General features: G+C 47.2%; 1 protein-coding gene across 5 annotated transcripts in view; it reads left to right on the plus strand.

Moving 5' to 3' along the window:
- The window catches only part of ADCY2 (adenylate cyclase 2), a 289,600-nt gene that overhangs the window by 161,155 nt on the left and 110,618 nt on the right, over positions 1-17,827 (plus strand). For all 5 annotated transcript variants that reach the window (XM_060191138.1, XM_060191139.1, XM_060191140.1 and 2 more), the window contains one exon: positions 17,188-17,336. In XM_060191138.1, the coding sequence (XP_060047121.1) occupies positions 17,188-17,336 (149 nt within the window). The remainder of the gene's footprint in view (positions 1-17,187; positions 17,337-17,827) is intronic.

Here is a 17,827-nt window from a genome sequence, read left to right on the forward strand (position 1 = left end):
TTTTCCCTTCTCCTCCTTCTCTTCCCCCCTTCCCCCCTTCGGCCTTCTCTTGCTCCTTTTCTCTTCTTCCTTCTCCTCTTCCTCCCCCCCTCCTCCTCTTCCTGCTCCTTCTTTTCTCCCCTCTTCCTTCTCCTTCCCCTCTCTCTCTCTTTCTCTCTCTCTCTGTCTCTGTCTCTCATGCAATGGTAATAAAACTAAACTTTGGACTAGAAAAATGGTTCATCAGTAAATCACGTACCTTCCAAGTATGATGTCCTGGGGTTGATTTCAACAAAATACACACACACACACACACACACACACACACACACACACACACACACACACACACACACACACGGGGTGGTGGTATTTTCTAGCGCACGCTCACAACAAGAAGCTATTTACAGAGCTGAGGGAGACGGCGGCACAGCACTGAGAGGATAGTGAAGCTCCTTCGTGCTTTGCCACTCAGGCCAGCACTGGGCTCTCTGCAACCACGGGGCTTCTGGGAGGCTGCTGGCAAGCCTTTGCCCCCACCCCTTCCAAGGGCTCTGCAGAATCACAGCCCAGACGCCTCCACCCAGCTGTTGCAGGAGATCATCACAGCTGCCACGGCGCCCGGGGGTGAGACTGCCACCAGCCTTGAGGGAGCCAGTGCCCGTTTCCAGCCCCCTGCCAGGTGTGCCCTCCTGTTCCTGAGACCCAGCCCTGAGCTGGCACCCCCACACGGCAGCTGTAGGGCCTCCCACCTGGTTTCAATTCACTGTGCTGAGACCAGGGGTGTTCTGACACAGCACATGCTCCGAGACACGTTTTTGTTCTCCTGCGAGAAGGAATAGCCAAGGTGCTGTCACCAGGCCCATTCCAGGTCTTCCTCACTGCCTTGTGGAGCAGAGCTCTTCCGGTCCTGGTGGTGTTCAGGATAACCAACCATCACCTGCTTGCTCTCACTCTCAGTGTGCTTGCTGATTTGTTTCTGCCATCAGGGCTAGTGCTGGGGCTCTGTGCCTGCAGGAATCGTCCATGGCCACCAGACACTTTTTAAAAATGTATTTATTATTGGATAGAGACCGAGAGAAATTGAGAGGGGAGGCGAGAGAGACAGAGAGACACCTGCAGGCCTGCTTCACCACTGGTGAAGCTTTCCCCTTACAGGTGGAGACCAGGGGCTTGAACCTGGGTCCTTGTGCACTGTATTGTGTGTGCTTAACCTGGTGCACCACCGCCTGGCCCCCAGACACTTTTTAAAAATAATTTTATGTGTTTATTGAATACAGAGCAAGGAAATCAAGAAAGGTGGGGGTGGGGAGAGAAAGATAAGCAGCCCTGCTTCAGCACTGTGGAAGCTTCCCTGCAGGCAGGGCCCGGGGCTTGAACCTTGATCCTTGAGCTTTGTAACATGTGCACTCAACCAAGTAGGTCACCGCCCAGTTTGTTTGTTTGTTTGGGTTATCACCAGGGTTATAGCTGGAACAGAGAGAAATTGAGAGGGGAAGGGAGATAGAAAGAGAGACACCTGCAGCCCTGCTTCACCACTTATGGTGAAGGGAGGAAGAGAGAGAGATATCAGAGCTCAGCTCTGGCTGGTGGTAGTGCTGGGGATTGAACCTGGGATCTCTGGTTCCCCCTGTAGGTGGCGAGTCGGGTGCTCGAACCCAAGTCCTTGTACATGGTGATATGTGGGCTTAACACCAACAGCTCCCCAGGAACCTCTTTTTAAAAATTTCTTACTAGTGATTTACAAAGCTATACCACATAGGGGTATAATTTCACACCACTCCTACCACCAGAGCCCTCCACTCCTTCAATTAGAAGCTGTACAAATTATCCCCAAGGTCACAGACGCGGGCTGACTATATATCTAAATCTCTCTCTTTTTTCACCCAGACTTATCCACGTCTATGGGCCTGCCTTCACTTCCTCTCTGAGTCACACCTACATCTATTAACTCTTTCAAGTGTCCTTTCTTATTTCCTCTTGTCTCTCAGATGAGAGAAACAGCTCCTGGCTTCCTCCTTTCACTCCCCTTTCAGTGATGGGAAAAAAAAAAATAATAAGATTCCTGGTGGCAGACCCATCAGGTCCTGATGGAACTGGGGTTCAGAGCCCTCTGGTCATCTCTCCCTAACATTTATCCCTCTCTGGGAGTGTGGACCAGAATTCTTTCTGGGTGAAAAACCCTTTTTCTTAGAGCACTTTCTGAGACTCGGGGTGGAGGCCCATGCGGGGCCTAATTCAAGATGTCAGGTCAGGATTCCACAAAGAGGGACTCCCCGAGGTCACGAAATCCTGACACTACACACATCCTCCATGGAGTCTTTCACAAGCCCAAATGCTTGGGAGGAGACGTGTGGTCCTGCTGGCTGGCCACCCTGTCCTCAGACCTGGCATGGCATGAGGGTGGTGCTTGAAAGGACTCAGGCTGGGGACACGGCATGAAGGTCCTGCAAAAGGCTTTCTTGTCTGAGACTCTTGAGATCCCAGGTTCAATCCCCAGCACTACCACCAGCCAGAGCTGAGCTCTGATATCTCTCTCTCTTCCTCCTTCCCTTCCCCCTCTCTCCACTCTTCCTCCTTTCTCTCCCCTCTCTCATGCTCTCTTTCCTCCTCTTTCTCTTCTCTCTCTCTGTATCTCAGTAAAATACAATAAAGAAGATTTAATGGCAAGACAGAAGGCACAGGAGCTCAGTCACAGATTGTCCAATCTAAAAAACAAACAGGTGAATTTTCTCTCTACTCAAGTAGACTCAAACCAAAACCAAAAAACTCACCTGTCTATAACTCAAGGAGGACAGTAAGGGAAGGCTGCTTTTGTTGAGCCATTGGAACAAGCCCTTGGTGCTCAGGAGAGGGAGTCCTTCTGTCTGTCCTGCTACACCCCCCCCCTCTGTGAACTACAAGCTGACTGGTGCTCTCAGGACAGGACACCGTCTGAATGTTCTTGTATACGGCTAGGTTCCCACCTGGCGCCTCAGCCTTCCTCCCCAGCTGACATTGGGGGTTCAGTGACATCATCATCCCACACCCCAAGTCTCAGACTCCCGGATTTAGAAGTGAAGACTGGCTGTTGGCAGGTCCTCCACGCTGATAGAGGGCGCTCAGCCTCCAGTGCTATCCCAGACAGGCTTGTGCACACTCAGAAGAATCACCATTGTGCTGGAGAGGCTGTGAGGACAAAAGAGCCCTTTGCACTGCTGGTGGGAATGTCAGTGGTCCAGCCCCTGTGAAGACAACAGTCTGGAGAACCCTCAGAAAGCAAGAAGTGGACCTGCCCTGTGACCCTGCAATTCCTCTCCTGGGGATAGATCCTAAGGAACCCAACACACCCATCCAAAGAGATCTGTGTGCACCTGTGTTCATAACAGCACAGTTTGTAACAGCCCAAACCTGGAAGCAACCCAAGTGTCCAACAGCAGATGAGTGGCTGAGCAAGCTGTGGTCTAGACACACAATGGAATATTACTCAGCTATTAAAAATGGTGAATTTACCTTCTTCACCTCATCTTGGATGGAGCTTAAAGAGAAGGGTGAAGATGGGCTAATCTCACTCATGGACAGAAGTGGAGAAATAGGAACAGAAGGGGAAGCAGAAGTGAAGTATAACTATATTCATTTCACTTCTAATCCATGGTGACTCTCGACTTGAGGATACCAAAAAACGATCCCACTGCACTTCTCAACGTGACTTCTCACCTGTCGGTAACTCTTGTGGTGGTGGTGGTGGAAACTCTTGCAAGGACTCTGGAAATGGCAGTACTGCTGTGAACTCTATCTCAGAGCTGTGTGACTTGGCGGTGGAGAGCTCTTATGTAAACGTTGGCTCCCGGGGAAGATGTCAGTGCAAATGGGAGGGGGAAATGGAGGTGTGTTTCTATTTTGCTGGTTATATTGGATGCCTCACGCCTACGTTTGCTGGCAGTTCCCCAAAGATGGTAAGCCACGGGGCGAGAGTGTGGGAGGAGCCCGTGCTGTGGTTTCCCCACGTCAGGACCCGCTCGCTCGCTCGGAGAACTGCTGTCTGAGGGGCCTGAGGCTCTCACAGGAGCGCGGAGGAGGAGTGATGTTTAGGATTAATTACACAACCGAGAAATGGTTTTCTCTGTCAGAGCGTGCTGCACTGTTCAGGGCGGAGCCGGAGGACAGGCCTGACAGCTTATGAATCAAAGTAATTGTAACTCTCACTTGGTTATGAACAAAAAAAAATGACAAGTGTGTTCTCCTGAATTAAGTCTTTCTCCAGCTAATTACCGGCTGCCACCGGGAACCCAGCAACACGTGTGCTGCATTCTGCCTGCCAGGGCTTTGCTCCAGATGCGGGAGGGAGACACGGGCTCACCGCTAAGCCCAAGTTGAAATTCTTTGTTTGTTTTCCTGCTTCATCTAAAAATAAGTGTTGGCGGCAGGCTGGCTTCACCAGCACGTACAGCAAGAAGCATGCTGGGGTGGCAGAGTCCTGTTGTGTGAGTGCAAGGCCAGAAGCTGAGGGGAAGGGAGATCGGTGGTCAACAGAGTACAGGGTTTGCATGAATGAGGTCCCAGGTTCAAACCCTGTGCCCCCTAGGCCAGAGCTGAGCAGAGTTCTTCTTCTCTTTTTCATAAAAAATTACTAAGTAGAAAGAAATTAAGAAGGGAGAAAGAAAGAGATAGAAATAAAGGCAGAAGAAAGAAAGGAAAGAAAGAGGAAGGAGGAAGGGAGAGGTAAGGACCAAAGAAAGGGCGGCCAGGCGGCAGCACACGCAGTTAAGCACACACAGCACTAAGTGCAAGGGCCCGCACAAGGACCCAGGTTCCAGCTACTCGCTCCCCAGCTGCAGGGGGGACACTTCACAAGGGGTGAGACAAGTGTGCAGGTGTCGTCACTCTCTCTCTCTCTCCCCCTCCTCTCTGTTTCTCTCTGTCCTATCCAGTTCTTCTTCTTCTAGCGTTTGCCCTTCTTCCGTAGCCAGTCAACAGCGTCAGGTTGAGCCTGATGTAGAGTTTCGAGACCTCCTTTGAATCTGGAGAGGTGGCAGTCGTTGACTATGTGGGTCTAGTCTGTCTGGAGCCGCAGGGGCAGTTCGGGTCGTCTCTGGCTCCCCAGCGATGGAACATAGTGGCGCACCGGCCATGGCCTGTTCAATAGCGATTGAGGAGGGCCCAGTCATAATGTGCTAGGTCAAAGCCGGGTTGACGCTCGCAGGGGTCTGTGATGAGGTGTTTGTTCTTGACCTCAGCTGACTGCCAACTCTGTTTCCAAGAGTCTGGAACAGAGAAGTTCAGTGTAGGCATAGGGGACCAGATTGGGAGACGAGACGTCAAGCGTTGGACAGGGTGGGCGAAGATATCCGCGTATATTGGCAGGTCCGGTCGAGCGTAGACGTGGGAAATGAACTTAGATGATGCCGCATCCCGACGAGTATCTGGCGGGGTGATGTTGCTAAGAACTGGCAGCCATGGAACCGGGGTGGAACGGATGGTTCCAGAAATGATCCTATCCAGTAAAATGGAAGAGATAGAGAGAGGATCTAGGGAAGAGGAAAAGAAGTAAGGAAGAAAGGAAAAGAGGAAGAAAGAAAGAAAGAAAGAAAGGGAGGAAGGAAGGGAGAGAGAGAGAAAGAAAAGGAAAGGAAGGGTGAAAATAAAAGAAAGAAATTAAGGAAGAAAGAGAAAAGGGAAGGAGGGAGGAAAAAAGAAGAAAAAAGGGAGGGAAAGAATTGAAGGAGGAAAGGAAGGAAGGAGGGAGAGAAAGTAGAGAGGAAGGAAGGAAGGAAGGAAGGAAGGAAGGAAGGAAGGAAGAAGTGAGAGGAAAGGGAAGGGAAGGGAAAGGAAAAGGAAAAGAAAAGGGAAAGGAGAGGAGAGGAGAGACACAGCAGCTCAGGACAGAGCCTGAGTCACCACCATCATGGCTGGCGCAGACTTCAGCTTAAGAGTCAGCAGCCTTCACCCTGAGCACCTCCCCAGGAATCCAGCCCCTTCCAACCCAGACTGGGGTTTAAGCCACCTGACGCAGAAATCAGCAGGATCCAGACAGGAGGGGCCAGGGAGTGGGGCTGGAGGCCAAGCCCAGGGCTGAAGGCGTGAGGGGAAGCACAGTCGGCCTCTGGAGGCTTCTGGTTCCAGTACAGTTGTTGGCACCTGAGTACAGTGCCTGGATTCTTTTGAAATGTGTGGTCCACCAAGTGCTGATAGAAGGCAGCAAGTGTGTCTCTCTCCCTGTTGATCTTCCTCTTCCCTCTCCATTTCTCTTGGTCTCTAGTCAAGCACATCTGTCACCATGTGCAAGAACCAGGGCTCAAGTCGATGGTCCCCCACCTGCAGAGGAAATGCTTCATGAAGAGTGAAGCAGGGCTGCAGGTGTCTCTCTCTGTCTCATTCCCTCTCCTTTAAGTTTTTATTTTATTTTATTTTTTTATCTTTCTTCACTGGATTGATCAAGACGGGAGGGATGGTAGAGAGGAAGAGAGACAGACAGACTCCTGCAGCCCTGCTTCACCGCTTGAAAAGCTTTCCCCCTGCAGGTGGGGACTGGAAACTTGAACCCTGGTCCTGACACATTATAACATGTGCTCTCAATCTGGTATGCCACCGCCTGGCCCCAACTCTCTCTCCCCTCCCTTCTCAATTCCTTTCTGTTTCTATCTGATAAATAAATGACATTGTTTCATGAAAACATTTCTATAAAAACTGTGGTCCTTTGAAATATATGTATTCTTTAATAATGTATGGTTTCCTAGTACTGAGTAAAGGGTAACTGAGCATCAAACTCTTACTTTATGTGCTTTTTGCAGTTTGGAATCCAACTTGAGCAAGGATTCTGAGGCCCACCAGTCCAAATGACTGACACATTTGGTTGCTTCTATTTGCCATCTGCTCAGCCCTGACTGCGTATGCTGTCTGCAGGAAACACTCTGTTTTGGCTGTTGTGGTATTGTTTGAACCTACCAGCCACCAGCAAAGCATATCAGTCACATCACTAATCAAGAACATGGCGTTCTTGGATATTTCTCTTTTTTTAACTTTTTATTTATAAAAAGGAAACATTGACTAAACCATAGGGTAAGAGGGGGACAACTTCACACAGCTCCCACCACCAGAGCTCCATATCCCCTCCCCTCCCCTGATAGCTTTCCTATTCTTTATCCCTCTGGGAGTATGGACCCAGGGTCATTGTGGGATGCAGAAGCTGGAAGGTCTGGCTTCTGTCATTGCTTCCCTGCTGAACATGGGTGTTGACAGGTGGATCCATACTTCCAGCCTGTTTCTCTCTATCCCTAGTGGGGCAGGGCTCTGGGGAAGAGGAGCCCCAAGGCACATTGGTGGGGTTGTCTGTCCAGGGAAGTCTGGTCGGCATCATGCTAGCATCTGGAACCTGGTGGCTGAAAAGAGAGTTAACATACAAAGCCAAACAAATTGTTGAACAATCATGGAACTAAAGGCTGGAATAGTACAGATGAAGAGTTGGGGGCCCTCCATTTTGTAGATAGCTAGTAGGCATATTTTAGTTAGATTCCAAAAGGCCTGTGTCTTTACTGGTGTTTTTTGTTTGTTTGTCTGTTTTTTCCTGAGCCTGAAATCTGATATGCAGGTGGATCCAAGTTATTGTCTGGGGAGATGACGTCATGGCTGGAAAAAGGACTAGAAAGCTATATCAGGGAAGAGAGTAGCTCCCAAATATAGGAAAGGTGTATAAATATTGTTAACTGTAAATCTCATCAATTTGATCAGATCTGGGGCCCATATTCAGCTTAGGAGCCTATGTGACCTCTGCATCCCTGTAGATCTGAGCTCACATTCTGCGGTCTGATATTTCAGTGGCTGGCCCCAGAGAGACTCACATAGTGCATCTAAGTTCCATTTGATTAATTCCCCTCCATCCTTTCAAAACTACTTGCTAAATCTCTTCCGGTCATAGCCATTTTTAAACATTAATTTTCTTGACAAAAAGTCAGAAGTGGTGTAAAAACAGACACTTGAGGCCTGGGAAGATCATTCAGTGTCGGGGCATAAGAGTTGCCTGTCTGAGGCCCCGGACACCCCAGGGAACACCATTTGGTGGTGTTCTGGGTTCTCTCTTTCTCTCTCCCTCCTTCCCTCATTAAAAACAAACCTTTTTAACAAAACAAAAAAGTTTTTTTTTCTTTGTGAACTTATATTTTCCTTCTTTGTATTTATATTTATTTACTTATTTTAATTTTTTGCCTTCGGGGTTATTGCTTGGGCTTGGTGCCGGCACTAGGAATCCACTGCTCCTGGCAGCCATCTTGTTTTCCATTTTATTTGAAAGGACAGAGAGAAATTGAGAGAAGAGAGGGAGCTAGAGAGAGAGAGAAAGAGAGACCTGCAGATCTACTTCACTGCTCATGCAGCACCCCACCTGCAGGTGGAGAGCTGGGGACTTGAACCTGGATCCTTGAGTGGGTCTCTGAGCTTAGGACTAGTACCATGTGTGCTTCAGTGCACACTGCCAGCTCCCTTATTATTATTTTTTATTGGCACCAGGGTTATCGCTGGGGTTCAGTGCTGACACTATGAATCTACCACTCTAGTGACTTTCTTTCTATTTTTACTTAACAGTATAGAGAGAAATTGAGAAGGGAGGGAGATAGAAAAAGAGACACCTGCAGACGTGAGAAGTCTCCCCCCTGCAGGTGGGGAGTGGGGGCTCGAACCCGGTCCTTGTGTATGGCTCCCGCTTTCTTCTCTACTGCCTGACCCAAGGATGTCTTCCCATTACCTCTTGATGCCCCACTGAGTGGAAGTGACAGCAGAAATAGACTTAAACCTTCTCTGATGGCACAAAGGACAACAGAATCCACTTAGGGACAGAGCTGAAGTCACCGTCTCCATCTGACCCCAGCACTGGTTGAGTAACCCTCCAGAAGAAAGCACATTCACAGTCTATGGAGGGGAAGGCAGCATTGACAGTGGCCCTAGCAGCAGTTGCAACACCTATGGCTCATTGGGACTGGAGGCAAAGCTTTTCTCCCAGTTTGAATGGGTAGAAGCCGCTATGGTCCACTCTCAGTCTATGAGAGACAGGTTTTCAGAGCCTGCTATACACGGCAGAGTCTGCCCACAAGGAACCATCCAAGCACAGAGATTCCAGCAGTGCCGAGGTGAGAATGCATGACCCGGGGAAGAGGGAAGGCCAGGCCATGCTGTGGGGACACAGGGGAATGGTCCCCGCTGTCCCCAGGGCCAGCAGTGCAGGATCCCCAGAGATTACCCGCAGAGACATGAACTATCTGCCTGACTGGAAGACAGGACATGTGGCCAGACAAGCATCCTCATAGGGTGGTGGTCTTTTTACAAGAGTTTTACAACCTCTGGCCACTTCACGGTTACAGAGCCTTAGCTAGTTACCAGGGCCCTGAGATTAAACCTGCCTCAAGGTAGAGAGAGAATAACTCCAGTCGCCATATGGTTGATCAGAAGAGGTCAAGGGGACACACCCAAGACCCCCTGAGCCACGATTAACAAGGGCAACAAAAGGGGAAATATAGCCTCCAGGAGCAGTGGATTTGTGGTGCAGGCACCGAGCCCCAGAAATAATCCTGGAGGCAAAATAATAATATAGTAACAAGTATAATGCATGGATATACAACACGTATTACAACTGCTAGCCATTATTATCACCTGTATACTGTGTATTTTCTTGTATACACAGCAGTATATAATACTAACAGGAATAAAGCATAAATATACCGAATGTATTCCGTGCATGGAGTGTGCACATTAATGCATAAATACTGTTCATGCACACGCAGATGTTTCTGTCTACCCTGTCGCATGATATCAGAAACACTGTGTGTCCTGAATTTTGGTCAGCAGCACTTTGAATTTACTAGCTCTAGCTTCTCTGTGAGTCACGGTTACAAAGAGCAAACTTACTGTCTGTGCGTAGTGATTAAGAGCCTAACTAATAAGGCAGCGGTTGAGTTGGAATCTCAGAGTGAGCAAGTTCTCTGTCATAGAACCTTGAAAGACGGCAGAGGGAACCCAGCTCTCTGCAGTGACAGAATCTTTTCTAGCAGGAGGAAGGAGCCTTCCCGGTGTTCATCAATCATGATCTTTCTGTGGTCCCCTGAAGGCATCCCTCCCTGGGCTTGGAGATAGTGTAGGGAGATAACAGAGCTTGGTTCTTCTTCTAGCGTTTGCCCTTCTTCCGTAGCCAGTTAACAGCGTCAGGTTGAGCCTGATGTAAAGTTTCGAGACCTCCTTTGAAGCTTGGTTCTATCCCCTGTATGAAGCTCCAGGTTTCTGCGTTGCTCTCAGATCACTGGGCAGGGTACCCTACACAGCCACGTTAGCAAAAAAACTGAGATGGTGATGGAGATATTTATTAAGCTCCTTTAGATGATGGACTGAGTTGCGAGGGATCCTGTGTACAATAAGATTGGGCTTTCTTTAAACTGGCATATTTTACAGGCTCAGAAAGGCACATTCGCAAGCGCCTTGGTTTCACAGCAGTCCAAAGTCTGGGTCTGATTTGAGTTCACCCAATATTGCTGCCAAGAGCAGGGCAGACGCCAGAGCATGAACTCTACTCCAGAGCTCTGGTCAGAGGAAGTACTCTCTCCAGGAGAGTCACAGGAACAGAGGGGACCTTGTGAAAATAGAGAGGAAGGGACAGAGACACACTCAGCGTTAGCATGCAAGATATGCATGCCGGGAGCCCAGAGATCCTGGGTTCAATCCCCGCACCATCACATCTCTAACCAAAGCAGCTTCCTAGCCTGCCTCTCTCTCTCCCTCTCCCTCTCCCTCTCCCTCTCCCTCTCCCTCTCCCTCTCCCTCTCCCTCTCCTTCTCTCTCTCTTTCCTTCTCCCCCCCAGTAGATATATCTCATAATAATTAGATAAAATCTTTTATAAAGAACAAAAATTAAGACACAGAATATTTTAGTTTATACAACAAACTGAAGTTTATCTCCCTCTGCTCCTTTTTTCTTTTTTAAACTTTTTAGTGTATTTATTTATTATTGGATAAAGGCAGAGAGAAAGTGAGAGAGGAGGGGGAGATAGAGAGAGACAGAGACACCTACAGCCTTGCTTCACCACACGTGAAGCTTTCCCCTTCTGGTGGGGACCAGGGAGTTGAACCTGGGTCCTTGGGCACTGACATGTGAGCTCTTAACCAGGTGTGCCACTGCCTGCCCCCCTCCTTTTTTCTCTTTTTTTCTTCTCTTTCTGTTATCACTACAGCTTCACTACTCCGGGATAAGTTTTCATCTAGAGAGACAAAGACTCAGAATGAGTCAAATAGACCACAGCATCAACACTTCCTGTCAAGCAGTGAGTGCTGGGCTCCGACTTGGGTTGTGCCTTTGGCAAGGTAGCACTTCATCTGAGTGAACTGTTTTGCCTGCCCTGTTTCTTCAGGTTTTCAAGCAGCTCCTTAAAAATGTACGTGCAAGGTGCTGAAAGAAGTACTGAAATGGGGAGTCAGGCGGTAGCACGGCGGGTTAAGTGCACGTGGTGCAAAACAAGGACCGGCATAAGGATCCCGGTTCGAGCCCCCGGCTCCCCACCTGCAGGGGAGTCGCTTCACAGGCGGTGAATTAAGTCTGCAGGTGTCTATCTTTCTCTCCCCCCTCTCTCTCTGTCTTCCCCTCCTCTCTCCGTTTCTCTCTGTCCTATCCAACAACAAAGACATCAATAATAACTACAACAATAAAACAACAAGGGCAACAAAAGGGATAATAAATTAGAAAAAAAAGAAGTACTGAAATCAGAGGAGTGCATTGGGAGGCCAAGAAGTAGAAGCTAGTACATCAAAGTATTTAACGTATGATAGCTGTGTAATTTTAAAATGGAAAAGTGAAGGACTGCTGAATAAGGAATGTTAGTGTTGCCTTATGTATTCTTGGAGATAAGTAAGTTGTCTCCTTAGCTAATAACAGTAGCACAAATGAGCTAGGAGTCTGAGTGGATAAAAATTTATATTCTTGGAATTAAAGGAAAAATGTATCTGTTTGAATTTAAAGATACAGCCATAAAGCAGAGAGTTGATAGGACGGATTTTATAGCAAAAGTACACGAAGATTGAAAAGAAAACAAAGAGGATTTAACTAACAAAGTCAAAATATTTTGATAGCAAGTATATTTGCTTGTGGATAAAAAGGTATAACTTGTTAATATATAAAGATGCATATAGTCAAGTGAGACAGAAATAATCCTAGAGGCATAAACAGAGGGCATGCAGAAGTTATTCTCAAAGAATGAGAATAGTGTGTGACTACATCTTCCACTCCGTGGGGAGTAAGGAAAAAAAAAAAGTACATTAAAATGAGAAAATATTTTTGTTGGCAAAAATTTTAAAAATTAAGCACACAATATTAAATTTTAAAGAAAAAAACTCCCATCACTCTTCTCCATGGGTATCTAAGTAAAGATGATAAAAGACCTTTGGCATTAATTCCCCTGGGTATAAAAATGTTACCCGGATTTTGCTCAGGCTGAGTGTTTATGACCAAGAACATCATGAACACAATTTCAAAACACCAGTGCAGAGTACCCAGGTCTTTACCAGAGACAGCTCCAACAATAAAGCAAATTTATAAATAAGAGTTTTTTATTTGATGTGTTCTGGATAAAATGCTGAGTGAGTCATTCTCAACACAAAACCACAGAGTGAATACTATGTTCCAGAAACTCCTCCAGGAGCTGTGAAATGAAGCAGTGACCACCGTCCCCCATCAGAGGCCGACCACATGTCCAGTCTCGGGGTAGAAGGAACCACAACATCCTTCACAAAACTTCGTGATATTTTACCCTCCTCCAAAAAACTCTTTAAAAATATGTTCACCCTTTTTCAAAAGGCTAAAGATCTATAAAGACTATTTTCCTTTATTTAAATTAAACTTTTTTTAAAAATATGGATTATTGAATAGAGATAGAAATTGAGAGGGGAGGGGGGGCATAGAGAGGGTGAGATGATCTCACTCATGGGCAGAAGTGGAGACATCAGAACAGAAGGGGAAACAGCAAGCAGAACGTGGACTGGGCTTGGTGTCTTGGCCCAGAATAAAGGACTCTGGGGTGGGGGGCTTTCAGGTCCTGGTGCTGATGGTGGAGGAGAGTGTTTTGCAGAAAAATGGGAAATGTTACACATGGACCAACAACTGTATTTTACTGTCAACTGTAAACCATTAATATCCTCAATAAGGAAAAAATATTTTTAATCATCTGTATTTGTTGGATAGAGGCAGCCAGAAATTGAGAGAGTAGGAGAGATAGAGAGGGAGAAAGACAGAGAAACACCTGCAGCCCTGCTTTACTACTCAAAAACCTTTCCCCCAGCAGGTGGGGACCGGGGGCTCAAACCAGATGCACACCACCTGGCCCTAAGGGGAAAAAAAAATTCAATCTGACATCCTAGTTGAGTATTGGAGTATTTAGTACATTTATATTTAATGTGATTTTTGATAAAGCAAGATAATTGTTGCCATTTTATAATTTGCTTTCAATTTGTCACGCCTTATCTTTCTGTTGTTGTTTTGTAGTCTCAAAACAAATCAGCCACTAATAAAGGCTATTATTACTCTTCCTTACACACCCTACCTCTGCTGCCACCCACCTTCTCCACTCAGGGCCCCTTAGTTCTGTTCTCCATGTTCACAGATCTATTTTTACTTTGTCTATATGTCAGTCTTACTTCTTTATACTGCACACATGGGTGAAGTCATCTCAGACGTGATTTTTTTGTCTTCTGACTTACTTCATCTCCCATAATCCTCTTGAGTTCCTTTCATTTTGTTGCATATGACAAAAGCTGATCTGTGCACACAACTGAATGGTACTTCCCTGAAGATACAGACACCATGTCTTCTTGATTCACTCAGCAGTCTTCCCTATCTGCTTCAAGCTTTACTTGCTTATTGTTGTTGATTTATGTTGGCTAACTAATGACTCAGTGGCCCCTCGGTTTACTTTTAGACTACACAGAACAACATCCTCATTACCCAATATCACTCATATTAATTTCTACTCCTTTTTCTGTGTACAGAGACTTTTGATTTCCCCAAGTCATAACTTCATCTAAATAGAAACAGAGAGGGAGTTGGTTTGGTGAAGGAGCACTAACCTTGCATGGTTGAGGTCCTGGGTGTTTATCCCTGGGAGCCTCTGGCCTGTGGCACACACTCCTGGACTATTGCCCATTTCCGCAGTTCCCTGGCTCTGGCTTGTGGTGTCCCTCAGACACTAGCATTTCCTTCTGGTCTCATTCACAAGCACATCTTCTGGGTACTCAGCGATGGCTGTGTCAGCAATACTGACTCATTTTTCTTTGTACTCACCATCAGGTCTTCCCAAAGGGGCTGGTTTTCATGGCATTGGTGGTTATTTTTTGAGTGAGTGGATCAGTGGATGGATGGATGGATGGATGGATGGATGGATGGATGGATGGATGGATGATGGATGGATGGATAGATGGATGGGTGGATGGATGGATGGATAGATGATGGATGGATGGATTGATGGATAGATGGATGGATGATAGATGCATGGATGGATGGATGGATGGATGGATGGGTAGATGGATGGATGGGTAGATGGATGATGGATGGATGGATGGATGGATGATGGATGATGGATGGATGGACAGATAGATGGGTGGGTGGAAGGATTTGTGACACTCAGTTATGCTAGATTACAGTTTATGCACAGGCAGAAGAACTTTAGCCAGATGCCAGGACCCTGAGATCTGAACCATCTCAGGGTTAAGAGAAGAACTCCAGTCACCATATGGCTACCCCAAAAGGTCAGGAGGTACTGCACCTAGACACCTCAAGATGGGAGAATGTCTGGTGTGCCCCTGACCAGATCTCCGGGCAGACTGATTACTGGGAAAAACACATCACATTATACCCCACAATGATCCTGGGCTCATACTCCCAGAGGGATGAAATAGGGAAGCTGTCAAGGGAAGGGAGCAGCTGAAAAAGAAATGTTTTCAGGAGCCATGAAGTGGCACCCCTGTTAAGTGCACACACTACCATTTGCAAGGACCAGGGTTCAAGCCCCCAGCTCCCCACCTGCAGAGGGAACGCTTCCTGACTAAAAAAGGTCTGCAGATGTCTCCCCCTCTCTCTCTTTCTTCTTCTCCCCCTCTCAAATTCCCTCTGTCCTATCCAATTAAAAAATAGATTTAAAAAAAAAGAGGGATAAAAAGGAGCAAACCTCCAGCGATAACCCCAGTAGCAGCGAAATAAATAATAAATACATAAATAAATATTTTCTGGCTTATGTTGACCACTGGCTTCTAGAATTCTACTTTGTGTTTTCTGAGGTAGGGTCTCACATATGAGAGGTCCTGGGCTACTTTTTCCATTCAGAGAGAAAGAGAGAGGGGAGAGAGAGAGGGGAGAGAGAGAGAGAGAGAGAGAGAGAGAGAGATCGAAACAACAAAATTTCCTCTGGCATCATAGCAACTTGCTCATGGCCAGGCATGTGCTCTACCCAGTTAGATATATCTCCAGCCTCTAAAGCTTTATTTTTGTTGAAATGTAGTTACTGGTTTATCTATTTATTTATGAGAGAGAGAGGAGGAGGAGAGAGAGAGAGAACCAGAGTCCTGCTCAGCTCCAGCAGAAGGTGGTCCTGCGAATTGAGCCTGTGAGGCCTCAGACATGCATGTTCTCCCTCTCTGGTCTGGTTTCTAGGATTTATTTATTTATTTTTAATTTTTATTTATAAAAAGGAAATACTGACAAAACCATAGGATAAGAGGGGTACAACTTCACACAATTTCACCACCAGAACTCCATATCCCATCCCCTCCCCTGATAGCTTTCCTATTCTTTATCCCTCTGGGAGTATGGACCCAGGGTCATTATGGGATGCAGAAGGTGGAAGGTCTGGCTTCTGTCATTGCTTCCCTGCTGAGCATGGGCGTTGACAGGTTGATCCATACTCCCAGCCTGTCTCTCTCTTTCCCTAGTGGGGATGGGCTCTGGGGAAGCGGAGCTCCAGGACACATTGCTGGGGTCTTCTGCCCAGGGAAGTCTGGTTAGTATCATGTTAACATCTGGAACCTGGTGGCTGAAAAAAGAGTTAAGATATAAAGCCAAACAAATTGTTGACTAATCATGAACCTAAAGGCTGGAACAGTGCAGATGAGACTTGGGGGTCTCCATTTTGTAGATAGCTAGTAGGCCTATTTTATTTATATTCCAAAGGGCCCATGACTATACTAATATATATATATATATATATATGATTTCTGCTTCACTTCTTCAATACCAAAATAAAGAGACTTCTAGGGGAAATGTCCTCCTCCTCCTCCCTGCTGAAGAGAGTGCTGGAGACGTGTTAGAACACTCTCTGGCCTTTGGGAGATAGATTCCCCCCAGTATGTATTTATGATTTCTGTTGTTTGTTTGCTTACTTACTTGTTTTTATTGCCACCAGGTTCTCTCCAGGGCGCTGTGCTGAGAGTACAAGTCCACCACTCCCGGTGGTCATTCTTTCCTGTCTTAATTTTATAGGACAGAGAGAACCTGGGGGGGGGGAATAGAGAGGGAGAGAGTAAGAAAGAGACCTGCAGACCTGCGTCACAGCTCCCTCGCCTGCAGGTGGGGAGTGGGGACTCGAACCCAAGTCCTTATTCACAGTAATGTGTGCACGGTACTGGCTGCCTCTGCCTTGCTCCCTGTATTTCTGCACACACACACACACACACATATATATAATTGATTATTTTAAGAAAGAGAGAGAGACCAGAGTCCTGCTCAGCTATGGCTTATGGTGGTGCTGGGGTTTGAACCGGGGACTTTGGAGCCTCAGGCATGAGAGGACTTTTGCAGAACCATTATGCTGTCTCCCTAGCCCTCTGTAATTCTGCTTTAATTTGTTGAGAAGAGTTCTCTGGCTCTCCCTATGCCATGTGACGGAGTGATGGTGGGGTGTTGGATCTAGCTGGGCTGTCACATCCATTGTGATCAATCTTTGTCTCATGTTGTCTCTCTCTATCTTTTTTAATTTTATTATCTTTATTTATAGATAGAGACAGCCAGAAATCAAAAGGGGAGAGAGTGATAGGGAGAAGGGAGGAGAGACACCTGCAACCCTGCTTCACCACTAGCAAAGCTTTCCCCCTGCAGGTGGAGTGCCGGGTTCAAGCCCCTGGTCCCCACATATTGTAACAAGTGCGCTCAACCTGGTGCGCCACCACCCAGCCCCTGCTCACAGACTCTCTCTGTGTCTCTCTCTCCGGCTGACTCAGGAGCGCCTCCTGCTGTCGCTGCTGCCCGCTCACATCGCCATGGAAATGAAAGCTGAGATCATCCAGAGACTGCAGGGCCCCAAGGCTGGCCAGATGGAGAACTCCAACAATTTCCACAACCTGTATGTCAAGAGACACACCAACGTGAGGTACGGGCGCTCGGGTCCTTGCCACAGGTACGGGGACTCCTTTCCCCAGCAGGGACACTTTGAGCCAGGGTCCCGCGGCTTATAGTGCCATGCCTCCTCTGCCCTCGGGACCCCGACCCCTCGGCCCCTGCTGCTGCCCTGGGCATCCTCACAGGGAGCTAAGGACACAGGTCATCCTTTCCTCTGTGGGACTGAGCTGTCTCTCCTGACCCTGGTTGGCCATTCTCCTTGCTACACACCTCCCACATCTGTCTGATGTGGGAGAGAGAGAGAGAGAGAAAGAGAGAGAGTGCAAAACGCAAACAGACTTTCATGCCTGAGGCTCCTGGGTCTCAGGTTCAGTCCCTTATACCACATAGGCCAGAACTGAGCAGTGCACTGGTAAAATAAAATTTAAACCAATAATAATGAAGTTTAAAAGGCTCCTTCTGTTTTCTCTCATCTATAAACTGTCTAGTGAGGAAAAGTCATGCTTTTCTTACTGAAAAAGT

Source organism: Erinaceus europaeus, chromosome 5, assembly GCF_950295315.1.
Source record: "Erinaceus europaeus chromosome 5, mEriEur2.1, whole genome shotgun sequence".
Lineage (NCBI taxonomy): Eukaryota > Metazoa > Chordata > Mammalia > Eulipotyphla > Erinaceidae > Erinaceus > Erinaceus europaeus.